This window comes from Bubalus kerabau, chromosome 13, assembly GCF_029407905.1.
Source record: "Bubalus kerabau isolate K-KA32 ecotype Philippines breed swamp buffalo chromosome 13, PCC_UOA_SB_1v2, whole genome shotgun sequence".
Taxonomy (NCBI): Eukaryota; Metazoa; Chordata; class Mammalia; order Artiodactyla; family Bovidae; genus Bubalus; species Bubalus kerabau.
Window position 1 is genome coordinate 10,201,303 of NC_073636.1, and position 18,321 is coordinate 10,219,623.

At 37.5% G+C, this 18,321-nt stretch overlaps 1 protein-coding gene across 1 annotated transcript in view; it reads left to right on the forward strand.

Moving 5' to 3' along the window:
- The window catches only part of LOC129625309 (ADP-ribose glycohydrolase MACROD2-like), a 221,215-nt gene that overhangs the window by 104,994 nt on the left and 97,900 nt on the right, over positions 1–18,321 (forward strand). The window contains exon 6 of the mRNA XM_055543450.1: positions 5,136–5,213. Coding sequence (XP_055399425.1) covers positions 5,136–5,213 — 78 coding nt within the window. The remainder of the gene's footprint in view (positions 1–5,135; positions 5,214–18,321) is intronic.

Here is an 18,321-nt window from a genome sequence, read left to right on the forward strand (position 1 = left end):
TGTGGAAGAATTATCACCTCCAGTCTTGGAACAAGCTGGTTTACCCAGGTGTACTGTTTGGAATATGGAATATGTTTTCTAACAGAAACAACGTTAGGGACTTCCCTGGTGTCCAGTGGTTCGAGACACCACACTTCCACTGCAGGAGACATGGATTCCATCCCTGGTGAGGAACTAAGATCCCACAGGCCACAGGGTGTTGCCAAAAAAAAAGAAACGAAGTTAATAGACATGATGGTATTTCTCTCCTCTGTGTCTCAAAGACTCTTAGTACCTAGATTCCGCAACTCTGGGAATGATTCTCTGCCTTTTAATGGGGGTTAATGAGAACATAATGGAGACAAATGGCTAACCATAGCTCAGCTGCCACTGCTCAGAGCAACAGCCTGTCCTGTGCACCCACTTCCTTTTTAGGCAAATACAGTCCAGCCTGTGTATCCAGCATCGCAGGTACCACACACAGTTCAGAGCCTTGCTATTTGAATCCTCTGGAAACATATTACAGGATATATTTTTCCTGTATGTATGGAGGTTTCATCACTGCAAAGCTTCAAGGAGACCCTAATCGGCTGTAGAGACTCTAGTTTATTGTGAATGATCACACTGTTCATCTGGAAGAAAAACTACTTTATTCCAATTGCTTCACACATTAAACCAGCTATTCAAAGGAACAGGCCAGGATAAATGTTTTCCTTGGTTTAATCAGTTTACAAGAATCAAAGAAAATCCTGATGATTGTATTTCTGAGTGACTTTCATGTCAAGCCAAGGTACTCACGTGAGGAGGCTTACATCTTACAGAGCAAGAATATTTTATGTGTAGGTGTTCACGCATGGTATTTATTTTGTTCAGACCCAGTAGAACTTTTGCACCCAAATGACCTCTTGCCTCTCCTCTCAATAGTAGGCAGGGACTGCCTCTCTTACTAGATGGATTTAGTTCACCTCCCGTCTTGGAAATGTTCTCAAAGACAGTTAATCATCCATTCACAAAGTATTTTTTGACAGCTGGATTATCCTCCTCATTTATTAAATATATCTCCATATTGTTTTGAGCTATTTGCTCAGATCAGATCTTCCTTAAGAATTCAAGAATTGCCATCACTGATGAATTTATGGATGGACATCAAATTCTGTAGCTCCTCAATTATAGTACTAAAAATCTTTCATAAAATGGCAGCATCACTGGCAGTATACATTTCTATAGTTATTTTAACCTTGCTGGGGTCACATATCCCCATAAGAATATTACAGAAGCTCTCTCCTCGCATAAAAAATGAACATTTGAATATAAGCACACATTTGCATATCATTTCAAAAAGGTTTGTGGACCCCTAGAGTATATTTAGCGATGCTGCAGGGTTAACAGCTTTTGTTCTAAGGGGACATTTTCAAAAGAAAGAATATTTCTTTTGATTTATAGTCTAGATATGTTGATTAAAAATTCAATAGTATCATCATTTATCACCACAGCTTAAATCTATACATGTACTAGCCTGTGTAGGCATGTGTGATTGACTGCATTACAAATGACCTACTGTTTAGAATTTTTGTCTTTACAACTTTGGCGTGGCTATTCAATTTAATATTTGCATTTGCAAAAATTGTCTAATAGGACATTGACCTTAAGGGTTTTGAAAGTCATGATCTACATATAAAATTTAATTCAAATTCTTTATTAAAATAACATTGACTGAATCTCAGAATTAGGTGATAGCTCTTCTACATTTTTTGAACACTATCAAATGATAATTTTTAGAATTAAATAAAATGTGAATCCAAGGTGATTCAAGAACTTAGCATAATAAATAACAAAACAACAACAACAAAAGAATTTAGTATATACAACTACAGTTTTCATGGTAGTTTATGGAACTTACAAAGGAAAAATAACCTCTTTTAATGACTATATACTGGATTTATTTTCCCTTTTTGATTATGAATAATGACTTTATATGTACATAGAATGTAGCTTTCATCACCTCCAAAGCAGAAAAGCTCCACTGTCATTTCAAACCTTTGACTATGTGTAATGTAATAGGAGCCATGGTTTAAAACATTCAGGATCAAATATAGTCTTAAGGAATTCATGAGACTGGAAATTCAGATAGCTCTTTGAATAGAAAAACTGTGGTGGAAACAATCTTCCATAGCCACCTGCTGTATGAGCTTATACTTTCTATCTTCCTTTATTACTGTAAATAAAATGATGCACATACGTGAAAGCATTTCTGGAAAAAAAGACTCACCTACAAGACAAGATGAACTTGTGGCTTTGGTGATGGGTCATGTGATATGAAATCTTTGTCATCACATAAAAACATGTATTTCACACAGAATATGTTCAAACATTGTATTTCTAGGATGCATAGTTCTTTGTATATTTTATTTCCAAAATTAGGGCATATCTTTAAAATTTAGAGTGTGTTATAGTTCATTTGGTCTCATTTTTTAAATTCTACACAAAATAATAGAGCAAATAACAATTGATGATGTCTTGGATTCAATGAAATACACGGTATACATTAGAGCACATAAGATCAGAAAGTGCCTTAGCAATGCTGTAGCAACTCCTCAAGGAAATTAAAATTTAAGGATCATTTAACTTGCCAAAGACACAGATTTTGGTGACAAAATCGGCATAGTCTAGTAATTAATTTTTTAAATACTTTCACCATTTTATGTGACTCATAGCACCGTTAACTTAGAAACTCACTGTAAATCACTTTTCAAAAGACCATTTCTTAGGTCATATTTGGTTCATGAAACATAATGTTTATGTAAATTATAAAGTTTAGTGAATTATTCTTAAGTATAAATGAATAAATTTTAACTGCATACAGAATCTTGGATAATTTTGAAAGAAATGAGTGTTGTAACAGAGTACATATCAAATGATACCATTTTCTATAAGCTAGTAAAACTAACACCCTTTCAAAATTAAATTTAGCCTGGTCCATATAGTACCTTTTTAAAACTGTTCATTTTCAGTGTTCATGTGGAAAAAGTATTCAAATCATATTTTTTCATTCACGTGTTAGGTTCAAAATTAAAAAGGCATATTTTAATGGGAGCTGGTTTAAAACAGTTTGACTTGAGTGAGATAACAGTTTGGGAAATGTGTCTGTGCTAAAGTTTTGCTTCCAAATTTGGACTTTGAAATTTATTGTCAGTCTGAGAAAGAAATAAGAAGCTGTGCAGATAATTAAACATTTGCCTCGGGGGAATTATTTGCATTTAATTAAAACCATACACTTTGGGTGTGTACTTGCTTCACTGGTTATTAAATCTGAATCATGTTAACTACCCAGGTTTCGCACTTGTCCATCAAATGTTGCTAGTGGCAAGTTGGAGAAAAAAACTTTCTCATCATATTCCAAATCATATTGTTTGTTTGAAGCTGTTTCCTCGTTTGGGGGTAGGGGGGACAAAAAAGTGGATAAGAGAAACAAGAATGATTTATTTTAGATTCCAACTGATTCATTCTGTTAGGGGTTAAAACCCAACTGAGGAGCATGAACTCAGGAGAGAAACCATTTGTCAGGAACAGACACGCTGGCCTGCCATCCCCTGCTCTCTCCACGGCCACACGCATACAAGATTAGCTCATGGCTTTTTGGTATCTTTGGATCGCATTTAACCTCCAAAATCACTGCAGATGGTGACTGCAGCCAAAAATTAAAAAGACGTATATTCCTTGGAAGAAAAGTTATGACCAACCTAGACAGCATATTCAAAAGCAGAGACATTACTTTGCCAACAAAGGTTGGTCTAGTCAAGGCTATGGTTATTCCAGTGGTCATGTATGGATGTGAGAGTTGGACTCTAAAGAAAGCTGAGCACCGAAGAATTGATGCTTTTGAACTGTGGTGTTGGAGAAGACTCTTGAGAGTTCCTTGTACTGCAAGGAGATCCAAGCAGTCCATCCTAAAGGAAATCAGTCCTGAATGTTCACTGAAAGGACTGATGCTGAAGCTGAAACGCCAATACTTTGGCCACCTGATACGAAGAGCTGACTCATTTGAAAAGACCCAGATGCTGGGAAAGATTAAAGGCAGGAGAAGAAGGGGACGACAGAGGATGAGATGGCTGGATGGCATCACCAACTCAATGGACATGAGTTTGAGTAAACTCTTGGAGTTGGTGATGGACAGGGAGGCCTGGCGTGCTGCAGCCCATGGGGTCGCAAAGAATCAGACACGACTGAGCAATTGAACTGAACTGAACTGAACCACGAGAAAAATATACACTAGACTGTAACCTCTTTGAGGGCAGAGATTTGTTGTTTTGTTCACTGTTGACTCCCCAGTATCAAGAACCATGTCTGACGTAGAGTTGGCACTTAATAAATATTTGTGGAATGAATGAAAGATTTATTTTCTGTCATTCTACCAATCTACTCACATGCTCTTACTGGTGATTTTTGAAGAGCCTCCAGATAAGTCTCAAATATCCAACAGGGGACCATTTCTAGCTTTGCAAGAGTCCATAAGTCACTGGAATCCTTTTAGCCACATTATTTCCTGTAAAGTACATCATATGATTTTAGGAAAAAAAGTGAACTTATACTGATCCCACATTTAAATATTCTACACAAGGGACAGGGTGAAGTTGCACAGAACAGAAGGTCTGTGCTCCCTTTTTGCCATTGTTCTACTGGTATAGTTTCTGTGGAAGGTGATTTTGATTACCACTGGATTTCAAAGCTCTACCTCTGGCCTTTTCAAGGACTCAAGGCTCCCATATATGCACAACGACAATAATGGAAGCATTAAGGACATTAAAATTATATTCCTTTAATCTTCTCTATTTTGCTTCCTTTCATATCATTCTGTACAATTCTCCTAAGACTTTCACTGATGCATAAAGCCTGCTTATATTTTCTTCTTTGTTGTAAAAAAAGATGTTCCAGCTGAATCCTTACAATTTTTACTTTGTAAACTTTGTGAAGACATCATATGTAGTACTTTAAGAAAAGCTGATCTATTGATGAAGATATTTAAGCATTTTAATGATATTATTTTTTAAATAATAAATTTTCTTCCCCAAACACATATCTGTTCTTTGAGTTCTGGAGGCTGCTGTATTTCCTGGTTAAAAAAACTGACTAAAGATTTTATTTGTTTGTTATGTCAGATTCTGCAGAGGATGACAATATAACAAAAGACAGTGAAGCAACAGATCATCCTGTGTGTGACCAAGAGCATCCCAGTGGTAAGTTGTGGGACTTATTTGTTTTCTGCTAAGGAATATTACATTTTATAAAATCCACATTTTAGTTTCTCTGGAATCTTGAACAACTCTGAGATTTAGGGATGCCTACCCTCCACACAGTCAAAAATTGGTGAACAACTTTATAGTCAGCTGTCTGTATCTGTAGTTCCATATCCAATGATTCAACCAACCACAGATTGTGTTGTACTATAGTACATATCGGAGAAGGCAATGGCACCCCACTCCAGTACTCTTGCCTGGAAAATCCCATGGGCGGAGGAGCCTGATAGGCTGCAGTCCATGGGGTCGCTAAGAGTCAGACATGACTGAGCGACTACACTTTCCCTTTTCACTTTCATGCATTATAGAAGGAAATGGCAACCCACTCCAGTGTTCTTGCCTGAATAATCCCAGGGACGGGGGAGCCTGGTGGGCTGACATCTATGGGGTTGCACAGAGTCAGACACGACTTAAGTGACTTAGCATAGCATCATAGCATAGTACATATTTGTTGAAAAAAAAGTTACCTGTATGTGGACTGCACAGTTCAAACTTGTGTTGCTCAAGTGTCAACTTATTTTATTAGTGCTAGATATCAGGTGATTGGTCAGTCAGTCAGTTCAGTTGCTCAGTCATGTTCAACTCTTTGCAACCCCATGGACTGCAGCACTCCAGGCTTCCCTGCCCATCAACAACTTTCATAGCTTCTTCAAACTCATGTCCATCGAGTCAGTGATGCTATCCAACCATCTCATCCTCTGTCATCCCCTTCTCCTCCTGATTGGTAGCTGCCACATTTAGAAGGGGTGTTTGCTCTCCACAGTCCTTGCTACTCACTAATTTTGTACCAGGCTGGCTTCATTTATTTTTGTTACCTAATTGAGGTCTATAGGCATTGGATTTGCAACTGCTGAAAAGAAAATATGATACCAGTGAGAATAAATGTGAAACAGGGAGACAGTAGAGCCAAGAAATTAAATTTGCATCTCCTTGGAATGCCAAGAAAAGATAATAGAACAAACAGAAATGAATCCATCTTTAAAAAAAAAAAAGAAAAAAATATTTTCCTAATACAAACCAATTCCTCCGCCCAAAGCACAAGAGTACATGTTATATTTATAGGCAAAGGTAATGAAAACTCATATGAGAACAGAAACCTACAAATCCTCATGGAATTTCTGAAGATCAATAACAAAGGAAGGCTTTTAAAGCATCTTGGAAATTCAAAATCAGTTTATAACTAAAATCACCAAAATCAAATTAGCCTTAGACTTCTTCCACAACTCTAAATTCTCAAAAATAAAAAAAATTAAAAAAAAAATGGAGTAACATTTCCAGAGCTCTAATGGACACTGCATCTATATTTAGTGAAGTTATTACTCATGCATGAAGTCAAGACTAATATTTTCTCAGGAATAGAAAGATTAAGAAAACATGCTACCCAAAGTATCCTTTCTGAAGAAACTAACAAAAGGCCTGTGAAGGCCTGAAACATTCAAGACTGAGAAAGGCACAGTTGGAAAGGACTATGTGATAAGAGACTCATTTAAATGTATGAAAATGTTGAAATAATTGTTTCAAAATTAGTATCAAAAGAGCTTACTTAAATGATTGCTTTTACCTTTGAAAATTATATTTTTTTTAATGAGAAAGAAAAAGAAGGAGACAGTTTTTCTTTCAGCAGTGAGAGACTAAATAATATAGACCATTACTCTGACTGGACAACCTGGACTACACACACACACACATATATATATACACATATATATGAACATAGAGAGATAGAATTTGTAACTATTTTTACCTTAGGGAATTGGCTGATTCTGCAAAAGGCATCTTAAGTCCCACTGCTCAAAAGGGCCCTGGTAATGTGATATTTGGGGTTGAAACCCCAAAGATGTATATCTCTGCAGGAAAGATGAAACAGATATAGATCAGCCTTCTGAGAGATTGCTGCTCAGCTTTAAATCACTTCAATCCCCAAATTAAATTGAGATCAACCCAGATTACCAGTCCCTCTAGGTACCTGAGAAAAGCAAATGTAAATTATTTACTAGATGAAAGAAAGAAGAGCATTGTAAATGCCTGAAAATAGCCAGAAAAAAATAAAGAAACAAGGTAACATATAAAACAAACAGTCAAGAGCAGGAAACCCACTTGGGCTGAAAATGTTAGTGTTATAAAACACAAAGACCATGCAAACCAGTTCCTCCACTGACAAGACAAGATTGAAAATTTTAACTGAGAGCTGAAAATTCAAAAGAGAAAAAGAAAAAGTCTAGAAGTAAAAGATGCCACTCTAAAATGAAGAATTCAGTGAATAGGTTTATGACTTATTAGATGCAAATGAGGGTTTCCCTCGTAGCTCAGTTCATAAAGAATCTACCTGCAGTGCATGAGACCCGGGCTTGATTCCTGGGTCAAGAAGATCCCTTGGAGAAGGAAATGGCAACCCACTCCAGTATTCCAGAATTTGTGAACTAGAAGTTAGGTCAGAAGAATATATCTGAACTAAAAGACAGGAGAGAAAGAATGGCAAACTAAAGAAAGGGGAAAGATGTGCAGGATACAATGACAAAGTCTATTGCGCATATAATTGGAATCCTGGACAGAAAGGAGAGAGGGAATTGGACAGAAAAAATATCTGAAGAAATTTTGGTGAGAAATTTCCTACAATGAGAAGGGATATCAAGTCACATGTTCCAAATGTCCTTTGAACTCCAAGCAGAATAATTCCCAAACCATCATAGCAAAATTGCTGAAAGCCAGAGATAAACAGAACATCTGAAAGCAGTCATCAAACAACTGGACTGATAGCTGACTTTTCAGATGACACGATGGAAATAAAAAGACAATACAAAAGAGTCACTGCCACCCAAGAACTCTAAGCCCAGAGAAAAATGTATGTTTCAGGGATAAAGGTTTGGACTTCCCTGGTGGTCCTATGGTTAAAACTCCATGCTCCCAATGCAGGGAGCCTGGGTTCGATCCCTGGCCAGGGGACTAGATCACACACGCCACAAAGAAAGACCTCACATGCCAGCAACTAAGACCTGGCACAGCCAAATAACTATTAAAAAAAAAAAAAGAATAAAGATTAATTAACATTTCTGAGCAAGAAGGAACTGTGCATCACCAGAAAATTCTGGTGTTCTTCAGGTAGGAGGATATTGATGGCAAAAGGAATTATAAGATGACAGAAGGACTTATAAGCAAGGCAAATGGTAGTTATTGGATAAGTCTAAATGAACAGTGATGATACAAATCAATGATGATTATAATAAGAATAGTGTATTGTGGAAGTTAAGATAGACTTAGAGTCAAAATGCATCGCAATAATGGCATTTATTAGGATGAGATAAATTAAACTATGCTAATATTTTTCCATTGTAATGGAAAATAGGAGCACCAATTCATATTAAAATTTGGTAAATCTCAGTGATGCCTGAAAGTTAAAAATGAGGTAAGCCCTGTGGTTGTCCCACTGACTGGAGAGAATTTGCAGGCCAGCAGACTTCTGAGTTGAGGAAAGAGCTGAGAGTGATGGAAAGCCAAGCATCTAGCATTTCCCAGGTGGAGTCCTGAAGAAGGGAGAGCTCCACACAGGGAACCCTCTTGAGACCTATAGAGTGTATGTGTGCTAAGTCGCTTCAGTCATGTCTGACCCTGTGTGACCCTATGGACTGTAGTCCACCAGGCTCCTCCGTCTATGCCTTCCTCCAACGGATCTTCCTGAACCAGCATCTCTTATGTCACCTGCACTGGCAGGTGGGTTCTTTACCACTAGTGCCATCCGGGGAGCACAGAGACCTACAGAGGGAATCCTTCAAGTCTTCAGAGGAGTATTGATCTGCACATGTGCAAGAGACTTGGGAAACCACACGAAAGGACTTGAGGTCCTGATATTTGGGGCTTCCACAGGGGTGAGAAGGGTGCCTGTTCCCACTAGCCAGACTGGAAAACCTAAGAATGCATGGGGGCCTCAGAAGGGGCTTGCCTCAGTAGTGGAGCAAAACTAGCAATACACCAAATACTGCTCTTGTCCTGTGCAAGCCAGCTTCAAAACAAGACTTGAAAGGATCAAACTGTTTGTAAATAACTTAACTTATCCTCAAATGAAACTCAAGAACATCTGTAAAACTAGAAACATACTTCACATCCAACAGAGTAATCAACAAAATTACCGGGCATGAAAAGAAGTATTGGAAGACAAATCTCCTTGCACTTCTTGTGTTTCTGCATGTTTTATGAGCAGAGAGCTTGAATGCCTTTGTTTTGGCCAGTTTTTTCAAGGATGTTTCTACAGGCATACCTCTTGAGATATTGTGGGTTGTGTTCCAGACCACCACAAGAAGGGAATATGACAATAAAGCCAGTCACATGAATTTTTTGGCTTCCCAATGCATGTGAAAGTTGGGTTTACACTCTACTGTTATCTATTAATTGTGCAATAACGCCAGGTCTAAAAAGAGAGCAGTACATATACCTTAACTAAAAAATACTTTATTGCTAAAAACTGCTAGCTACCATCTGAGTCTTTGATGAATCATGACCTTTGTGCTGGTGGAGGGTCTCACCTTGATGTGAGCTTTGATGCCGAGGCTGCTGACTGATCAGAGTGGTGGTTGCTGAAGGCTGGAGCAGCTGTGGTAATTTCTTAAAATAAGACAACAATGAATTTTTCCACATCATTGACTCTTCCTTCTATGGACAATTTCACTGTAGCATGCAGTGCTGTTTAATACCATTTTACCCACAGTAGAACTTCTTTCAAAATTGGACTCAATACTCACAAACCCTGTCGTTGCTTTCTCAAGTAAGTTTGTGTAATATTCTAAACCCTTTGCTGTCATGTCAACTATCTTTATAGCATCTTCACCAGAATTTGATTCCATCTCAAGAAGTTACTTTCTTTGCTCATCCATAAGAACTGCTCATCTGCTAAGGTTTTATCCTGGAGTTGCAGCAATTCGGTCACATCTCCAGGCTCCACTTGTAATTCTAGTTCTCTTGCTGTTTCTACCACATCTACAGTTCCTTCCTCCCCTGAAATCTTCAAACCCTCTAAGTCATCTGTGAGTGTTGGAATCAACTTCTTCCAAATTCCTGTTAATGTTGATATTTTGACCGCTTCCCATGAATCATGAATGTTTCCTAATGGCTTTTCAAATGGCAAATCCTTCCCAGGTTTTCAATTTATCTTGCCCAGATCCATCAGAGAGATCACTATCTATGGCAACTGTAGCCTTAAGCGATATATTTCTTAAATAATAGGACTTCAAAGCTGAAGTTATTCCTTGATCCATGGGTTGCAGAAGGGATATTGTGTTAGCAGGTGTGAAAACAATATTAATCTCACTGTACATCTCCATCAGCGCACTTGGGTGACCAAATGCATTGTCAACAAGCAGTAATATTTTGAAAGGAATCTTTTTTCTGAGCAGTAGGTCTCAACAGTGGGTCTGAAATTTTCAGTAAAGCTTGTTATGAACAGATACACTCTGTCATCTAGGCTTTGTTTTTCCATATATAGAGCACAGGCAGAGTAGATTAAGCCTAATTTTTAAGCATCCTAGGATTTTCAGAATGACAAATGAGCATTGGCTTCACCATCTGCATTAGCCCCAAACAAGAGAGTCAGGTTGTCCTTTGAAGCCTTGAAGCCAGGCCCTGACTTCTCCTCTCTAGCTATGAGAGTCCTAAATGGCATCTTCTTCCAATAGAAGGCTGTTTTGTCTACACTGAAAAGCTATTGTTTACTGTAGCCATCTTCATAAACATCTTAGCTAGATCTTCTGGTCAACTTGATGCAGCTTCTACATCAGCACTTGCTGCTTCACCTTGTTCTTTTATGTTATGGAGGTGGATTCTTTCCTTAAACCTCATAAACCAGTCTCTGCTACTTTCAAACCTTTCTTCTGCAGTTTCCTCACCTCTCTCAGCCCTCACGGAATGGAAGACAATCAAAGCATTGCTCTGGGTTAGGCTCTGACTTAAGAGAATGTTGTGGCTGGTTTGATCTTCTATCCAGACCACCCAGACTTTCTCCATATTGGCAATAATCTACTTTTTTTTTTTTAATCATTCCTGTGTTTACTGGAGAAACACTTTGAATTTCCTTCGAGAACTTTTCTTTTGCCTTCACAACTTAGCTAACTGCTCAGTGCGAGACACCTAGCTTTTAGCCTGTCTTAGCTTTTGATATGCCTTCCTCACTAAGCTTAATCATTTCTAGATTCTGATTTAAAGTGAGAGATGTATGACTCTTCCTTTTACTTGAACACTCAGACCATTGTAGGGTTATTAATTGGCCTGCTTGACAAGATGCAGGAAAGTATGACCTGAAGGGGAAGAGATAACAATTAATAGTAATCAATCCAGAAGTGGCACAGATGGGGTAATAATAGGAAGTGAAAGTGAAGTCACTCAGTCATGTCTCACTCTTTGCGACCCCATGGACTGTAGCCTACCAGGCTCCTCGTCTATGGGATTTTCCAGGCAAGAATACTGGAGTGGATTGCCATTTCCTTCTCCAGGAGATCTTCCTGACCCATGGATTGAACCCGGGTCACCCGCATTGTAGGCAGATGCTTTATCATCTGAGCCACCAGGGAAGTCCCATTAATAGGAAAGAGCACATTAAAAAGCATTAATTGTGTTCCACATCCTCAACAAGCTAAAAGAAGGAATTCCATTTTCATTAGAAACATGGAAAATATAGAAAGACACGATTGAATTTCTAGGGATGAAAAACAGAGTATCTGAGATGAAAATTATACCTGATGGGAATAATGGCAGGTGAGATAGGGCAGAAGAAAAGATCAGTGAATTTGAAGTTGTAGCTATAGAAACTATCCAGATCCATACACAGAGAAAATGAGTGACCAAAGGAAATGAAAAGAGCCTCAGGGAGCCATGGAACAACTTCGAGTGATTCCAAATATAATCATCATGAATTGGAATCTCTTTAGGCAGGTATGGGAAGGGGAGACAGAAAAAAATATTTGAAGTAATAGTTGCTGAAATTTTTCAGAAACTTCATGAAAACAATGAACTCACATGTGGAAGAAATTCAATGACCCCAAAGCACAAGAAACACAAAATTATACCTAAGTACATCATAATCAACTCAGTCAACAGCAGTGATAAGGAAGAAAATCTCCAAAGCAGTCAGATGAGAGAGACAAGTTACATACAGAGAAACAAATATAAGAATGAAGTACAAAAACTACTAACTATACGGAGCTTCCTTGGCAGTCCACTGGTTAAGGCTTTTCCTTCCAATGTGGGGGGAGTGGGTTTGATCCCTGGTCAGGGAGCTACATTCTACATGCATTATGGCCAAAAAATCAAAACATAAGAACAAGCAGAAGCAATACTGTACCAAATTCAAAAAAGACTTTAAAAATGGTCCACATCAAAAATATCTTTAAAAAAAAGAAAGGAAAAAGAAATTACAAACTAGAATTCCAGGCAAAAACGTGAATGAATCTTACAAATGTTGTATCTTACAAACCTTAAGTAAAGATGGTACAAAAGCATATATGTTGGTACAAAAGCATACATGTTGTACAAGTTCATCTATATCAACTTTGAAAAGCAGGGAAAATAACTATGACAGGCAGGGTGTTTATTAAACTTGGGTGACTGGGGATGAGATACTGATTGGGCTGGGAGCTGGGCTGAGGGCTGGAGGATTATCCTAAGAATATGTAGTTTCTCTATCTGCTTTCGATTACTTAATTGGGATCTGTATATTGTTTGTGTACTTTCCTGATTGTGTGTTGCATGTTGATAGAAGAGTTAAAAGAGGAAGAAAGAAAGGGAGGAAATAAGGAAAAGAGTAAAGAAAGGAAATTTCTGTGCCAAAGTTTGTACACCAAAGATTCCAGTGTGGAGCAGTGAGGGTTGTCTACAGTGCTGACTTTGATAAAGATAGTAAACAATGAAAAATCCTGCTGTGCTCTGGGTTCTGACAATGTCAGGTTTAAGAATAACTACAAGAGCTTTGAAACATTTTATGATAGTTACAAATAGAATTAAGTCACAAGAGTTAAAGGAATAAATCTTGCTTTCTAATTTCCCCTGAAGATCATACCAAGCATGAGAGTATATTTAGTAATGCAAATAAAAATAACAAGTAATGTTATAACCAAAAAACAATATATGAAAGAGGATGACACAGGCAAATAGTTATGACAGTAAGCATAATTTAGGTTACTGAGTGTAAAAACCACTCAGATTGAATTAATTTCAATAAAATAGTAAGGCTTTAAAAATCCAAAGTTAAAAAAAAAGAATGTTTGGGAAATAAACATCAAAAGAAAACATGGAAAACTACTTTAGAATCTCTCCAGTTAGAATTCTAGCCAAAAATCTCAAGTGAGAAAGAGTTGGTCATTTTATATCAATAAAAACTTAAAGCCCTGATGAAACATAAGAATGATGGGTTTTTATGTGTCAGATGATATAAGAAGATACACTGCAAATAAAATCCAATTGTAAATGCAATGCGGAATTCACAGATATGATATTATCAGTCAATGACAGAATAAATAGCCTAAAAATGACATGATATCTTTAAAAAATGCGATTAACTATGTGGTCCTATTGGAGGGATGGACAGGCTGATCAATGAAACAGAATAAAGAGTTTGGAAATAGACCCCAGGAGATCGGGATTTCAGTACATATTTAGGCTGACACTTCAAAGACAGATGACTCAATAAATGGCATTAAGACAACTAGTTGGCCATTTGAAAAAATAAACTGTATCCCAATCTCATTCCTTATGCCAACTTAAATTCCAAAAGGAGCAAGATGAAATGTAAAAGTGAAATTATAAAACTACTAGCTAAAAGAACCAAAGGGTGTATGTGTGTGTATATATATATATACACACACAAAGTTTATATATATATAAATTTTTTTAGTTTTGAAATAAGGACTGCCTTTTGAAATGTGAATGTATACAGACACATGATTGCATTATAAAATGTGTGCACATAGATGTGTACATGCACTGCATGTGTACATAAGTCCACATGTGTCATAAAAGAGGAAAGTTAGTGGCTAAAGCTGAATATATAAATTTTGACATGATAAAGTGTGTAATCAAATTCTACAGAAAAGCTACTAGGAAATGTATTCTCAGCCTCAATGACAACGAATCAACTTTCTTACTCCAAAAATAAAAACTTCATAAATCAATAATAATAATAATGTAAACAACTCAAGAAGAAAATGGGCAAAGGACTCAATTGTAATTCACAAAAGAGAAAATGCACTCATTGTAAATATGAAGACATGAACTATCTCTTCATTACTTTAAGATGCAAATAAAACATGATTTCGGCGTCTTCCTCTGAGTATCAGGCATTTAAATAGGGTTGAAAGTGCACAGAAGTAGCATGAGGAAGGCAGCCAAACATGCTCACACATCACTGGCGGGAGATGAAAGGGCATAACCTCCTCATCAGCAATTTTGACAAAATCTAATAAAAGGTAAACTGTTTACCCTTTGATCCAAGAGTTATGCATTAAGAATTTATCTTAAAGTAACAGCCACCAAAAGTATAGAGAGAGGTATTCACAACAATGCTCGTTGCAGTGCTGTGTTTGATGGTGAAAACAAAAAACAAAAGGGGGCATACCAAAATTTGTCCATAACATAGAATATAATGCATCTTATAAAATCTCTGAAGAAAGTATAATGACAGTGTAAGCTGCCTATGAAATGTAAACTAAAAAAGAATCAAAATGGAGATTAATTGGAATGCCAGGATACATTTATGTATTTTGTATATTTGTGTATGTATGTGTGTAGATACAGTTTTTATATTTGGACATACACAAAGACACACACTTATACAGATACATATGTATGTATACATATATATACATGTGTGTATGTACCTACATATGTATGTATACATATATATATATACACACATATATATGTATGTGTATATATACATATACACACATATATATATACACATACATATGTAGGTACATACACACACATATGCAAGCGAATTATAGCAGTTTACAGTATTAACAATGGCAATCCCTTAGTTGTAAAATTACTGGTAATTCCCAATACCTGTATTAAGTGTTTCTATGTGAAAACTGCCTTTCTTTTGTAACTACAAGAAATAATTGTAGCAATAATTTACATTAGGAAAGAAAATTTTATTGGCCCTAGAAACTAAGAACTAGAGGACTAATAGAAAACTAAGAATAACTTAGACATAATCAAATTCACTTTAACCTAGGTTTAAATTTCATCTTAATGTGGGGTATTTTTAGACATAGTGAAAGTAAAATTTTGACCAATAGCAGCAATCAAGTTTCAAGCTTAACAAAAGGACATAATTTCTGTTATCTTTAAGAGACACATCAGAGAAACAAATTCTTTGTTCTTAGGAAGATCTGAGCATCTAATAATCTATAAATAGCAAAGCTATATTGTTGTTGCTATTGTTTAAAAACAGTCTATTTACCTACCAAGTGAATTTAGGTTTATCCTCCTCTAGAAATGTTTGACCCTAGACTGATGTTCCCAGACCAATTTTAATGCAAATTAATTAAAGCATTAGCTTGAGCCAAACTTAATTACCAGGCCTCAAAAGAAACAATCATGTGATCCATTTCTAAAGGAAAGTGAATGGATTTTGGATTATCTGTTCTAATGGCCCCTGCCCATTAGTATGGATGATTGAGTTCGCTGTATAAAAAATATATGTATAAACTGTGGGATCCTTTATGTTCTTTTATTTCCTCTGCCAGGAGGGACTAGGGCAAAGGACAGTGGGTAGAATTCAACCAGACTGAATGTAGAGGGGCAAACATAAAGCATGCCCCATGGGGTCAAGAAAGTGGATGGAATGTGATATGTCTGAGTGGCTGCAGAGAAAGGCAGATGGACGGGAGTCCCGAAAGTCATCATTACCACACAGCAGGCCTGCGAACAGGGCTTGGAGCTCATACAGACCTCCTCCTCCAGCAGCACACCAAATCCTGGCATGGCTCAGGAAGGAGCACGGATGAGCATTTCTGCATTGCAAAACTGAGAACCTCATGTCTTTCCCCTTTTGTCACTACTTTAATTTCAGAATCAATGCAAAGAAATAGAGGAAAACAATAGAATGGGAGATAGAATAGAAAACAATAGAATGGGAAAGACTAGAGATCTCTTCAAGAAAATTAGACATACCAAGAGAACATTTCATGCAAAGATGGGCACAATAAAGGACATAAATGGTGTGGACCTAACAGAAGAAGATATTAAGAAGAAGTGGCAAGAATACACAGAAGAATTATACAACAAAGATCTTCCTGACCCAGATAATCACGATGGTGTGATCACTCACCTAGAGCGAGACATCCTGGAATGTGAGCTCAAGTGGGCCTTAAGAAGCATCGCTACAAACAAAGCTAGTGGATGTGATGGAATTCCAGCTAAGCTATTTCAAATCCTAAAAGATGATGCTGTGAAAGTGCTGCACTCAATATGCCAGCAAACTTGGAAAACTCAGCAGTGGCCACAGGACTGGAAAACATCTGTTTTCATTCCAATCCCAAAGAAAGGCAATGCCAAAGAATGCTCAAACTACCACACAATCTCACACACTAGTAATTCAATGCTCAAAATTCTCCAAGCCAGGCTTCAACAGTACGTGAACCGTGAACTTCCAGATGTTCAAGCCAGATTTAGAAAAGGCAGAGGAACCGGAGATCATATTGCCAACATCTGTTGGATCATTGAAAGAGCAAGAAAGTTCCAGAAAAACGTCTACTCCTGCTTTATTGACTATGCCAAAGCCATTGACTATGTAGATCACAACAAACTCTGGAAAATTCTGAAAGAGATGGGAATAACAGACCATCTGACCTGCCTCTTGAGAAATCTGTGTGCAGGTCAGGAAGCAACAGTTAGAACTGGACATGGAACAACAGACTGGTACCAAATAGGGAAAGGAGTACATCAAGGCTATATATTGTCACCCTGCTTATATAACTTATGTGCAGAGTACATCATGAGAAATGCTGGGCTGGATGAAGCACAAGCTGGAATCAAGATTTCTGGGAGAAAAATCAATAACCTCAGATATGCAGATGACACCACCCTTATGGCAGAGAGTGAAGAAGAACTAAAGAGCCTCTTGATGAAAGTGAGAGTGAAAAAGTTGGCTTAAAGCTCAACATTCAGAAAAGTAAAATCATGGCATCGTCCCATCACTTTATGGCAAATTGATGAGGAAACAGTGGAAATAGTGACAGACTATTTTGGGGTGCTCCAAAATCACTGCAGATGATGAATACAGCCATGAAATTCAAAGACACTTGCTCCTTTGAAGAAAAGTTATGACTAACCTAGACAGCAGAAACATTACTTTGTCGACAAAGGTCCATCTAGTCAAAGCTGTGGTTTTTCCAGTAGTCATGTATGGATGTGAGAGTTGGACTATAAAGAAAGTTGAGCACTGAAGAATTGATGCTTTTGAACTGTGGTGTTGGAGAAGACTCTTGAGAGTCCCTTGGACTGAAAGGAGATCCAACCAGTTCACCCTAAAGGAAATAAGTCCTGAATGTTCATTGGAAGGACTGATGCTGAAGCTGAAACTCCAATACTTTGGCTATGTGATGTGAAAAAAATGACTCATTTGAAAAGACCCTGATGCTGGGAAAGATTGAAGGTGGGAGGAAAAGGGGAGGACAGAGGACGAGATGACTGGAAACATCACTGACTGGATGGACATGAGTTTGAGTAAGCTCCGGGAGTTGGTGATGGACAGGGAGGCCTGGCGTGCTGCAGTCCATGGGGTCACAGAGTCAGAGAGGACTGAGCAACTGAACTGAACTGAATGTCAGAAAAATGAGAAAGAAGAAAATGTATGTATTTTTGTCCAAAGAGAAGATTGCATATATGTGGCATCTAGAAAAATGGTACAGATGAACCTATTCACAGGGCAGGAATGGCGACGCAAACAACAGGCAAGGGTGAGGGGGAATACAGCAGATGGGATGAGCTATGAGATTCGGATGGACATATATACACTACCATGTGTAAAACAGATGGCTAGTGTCAACTAGTGTATAGCATA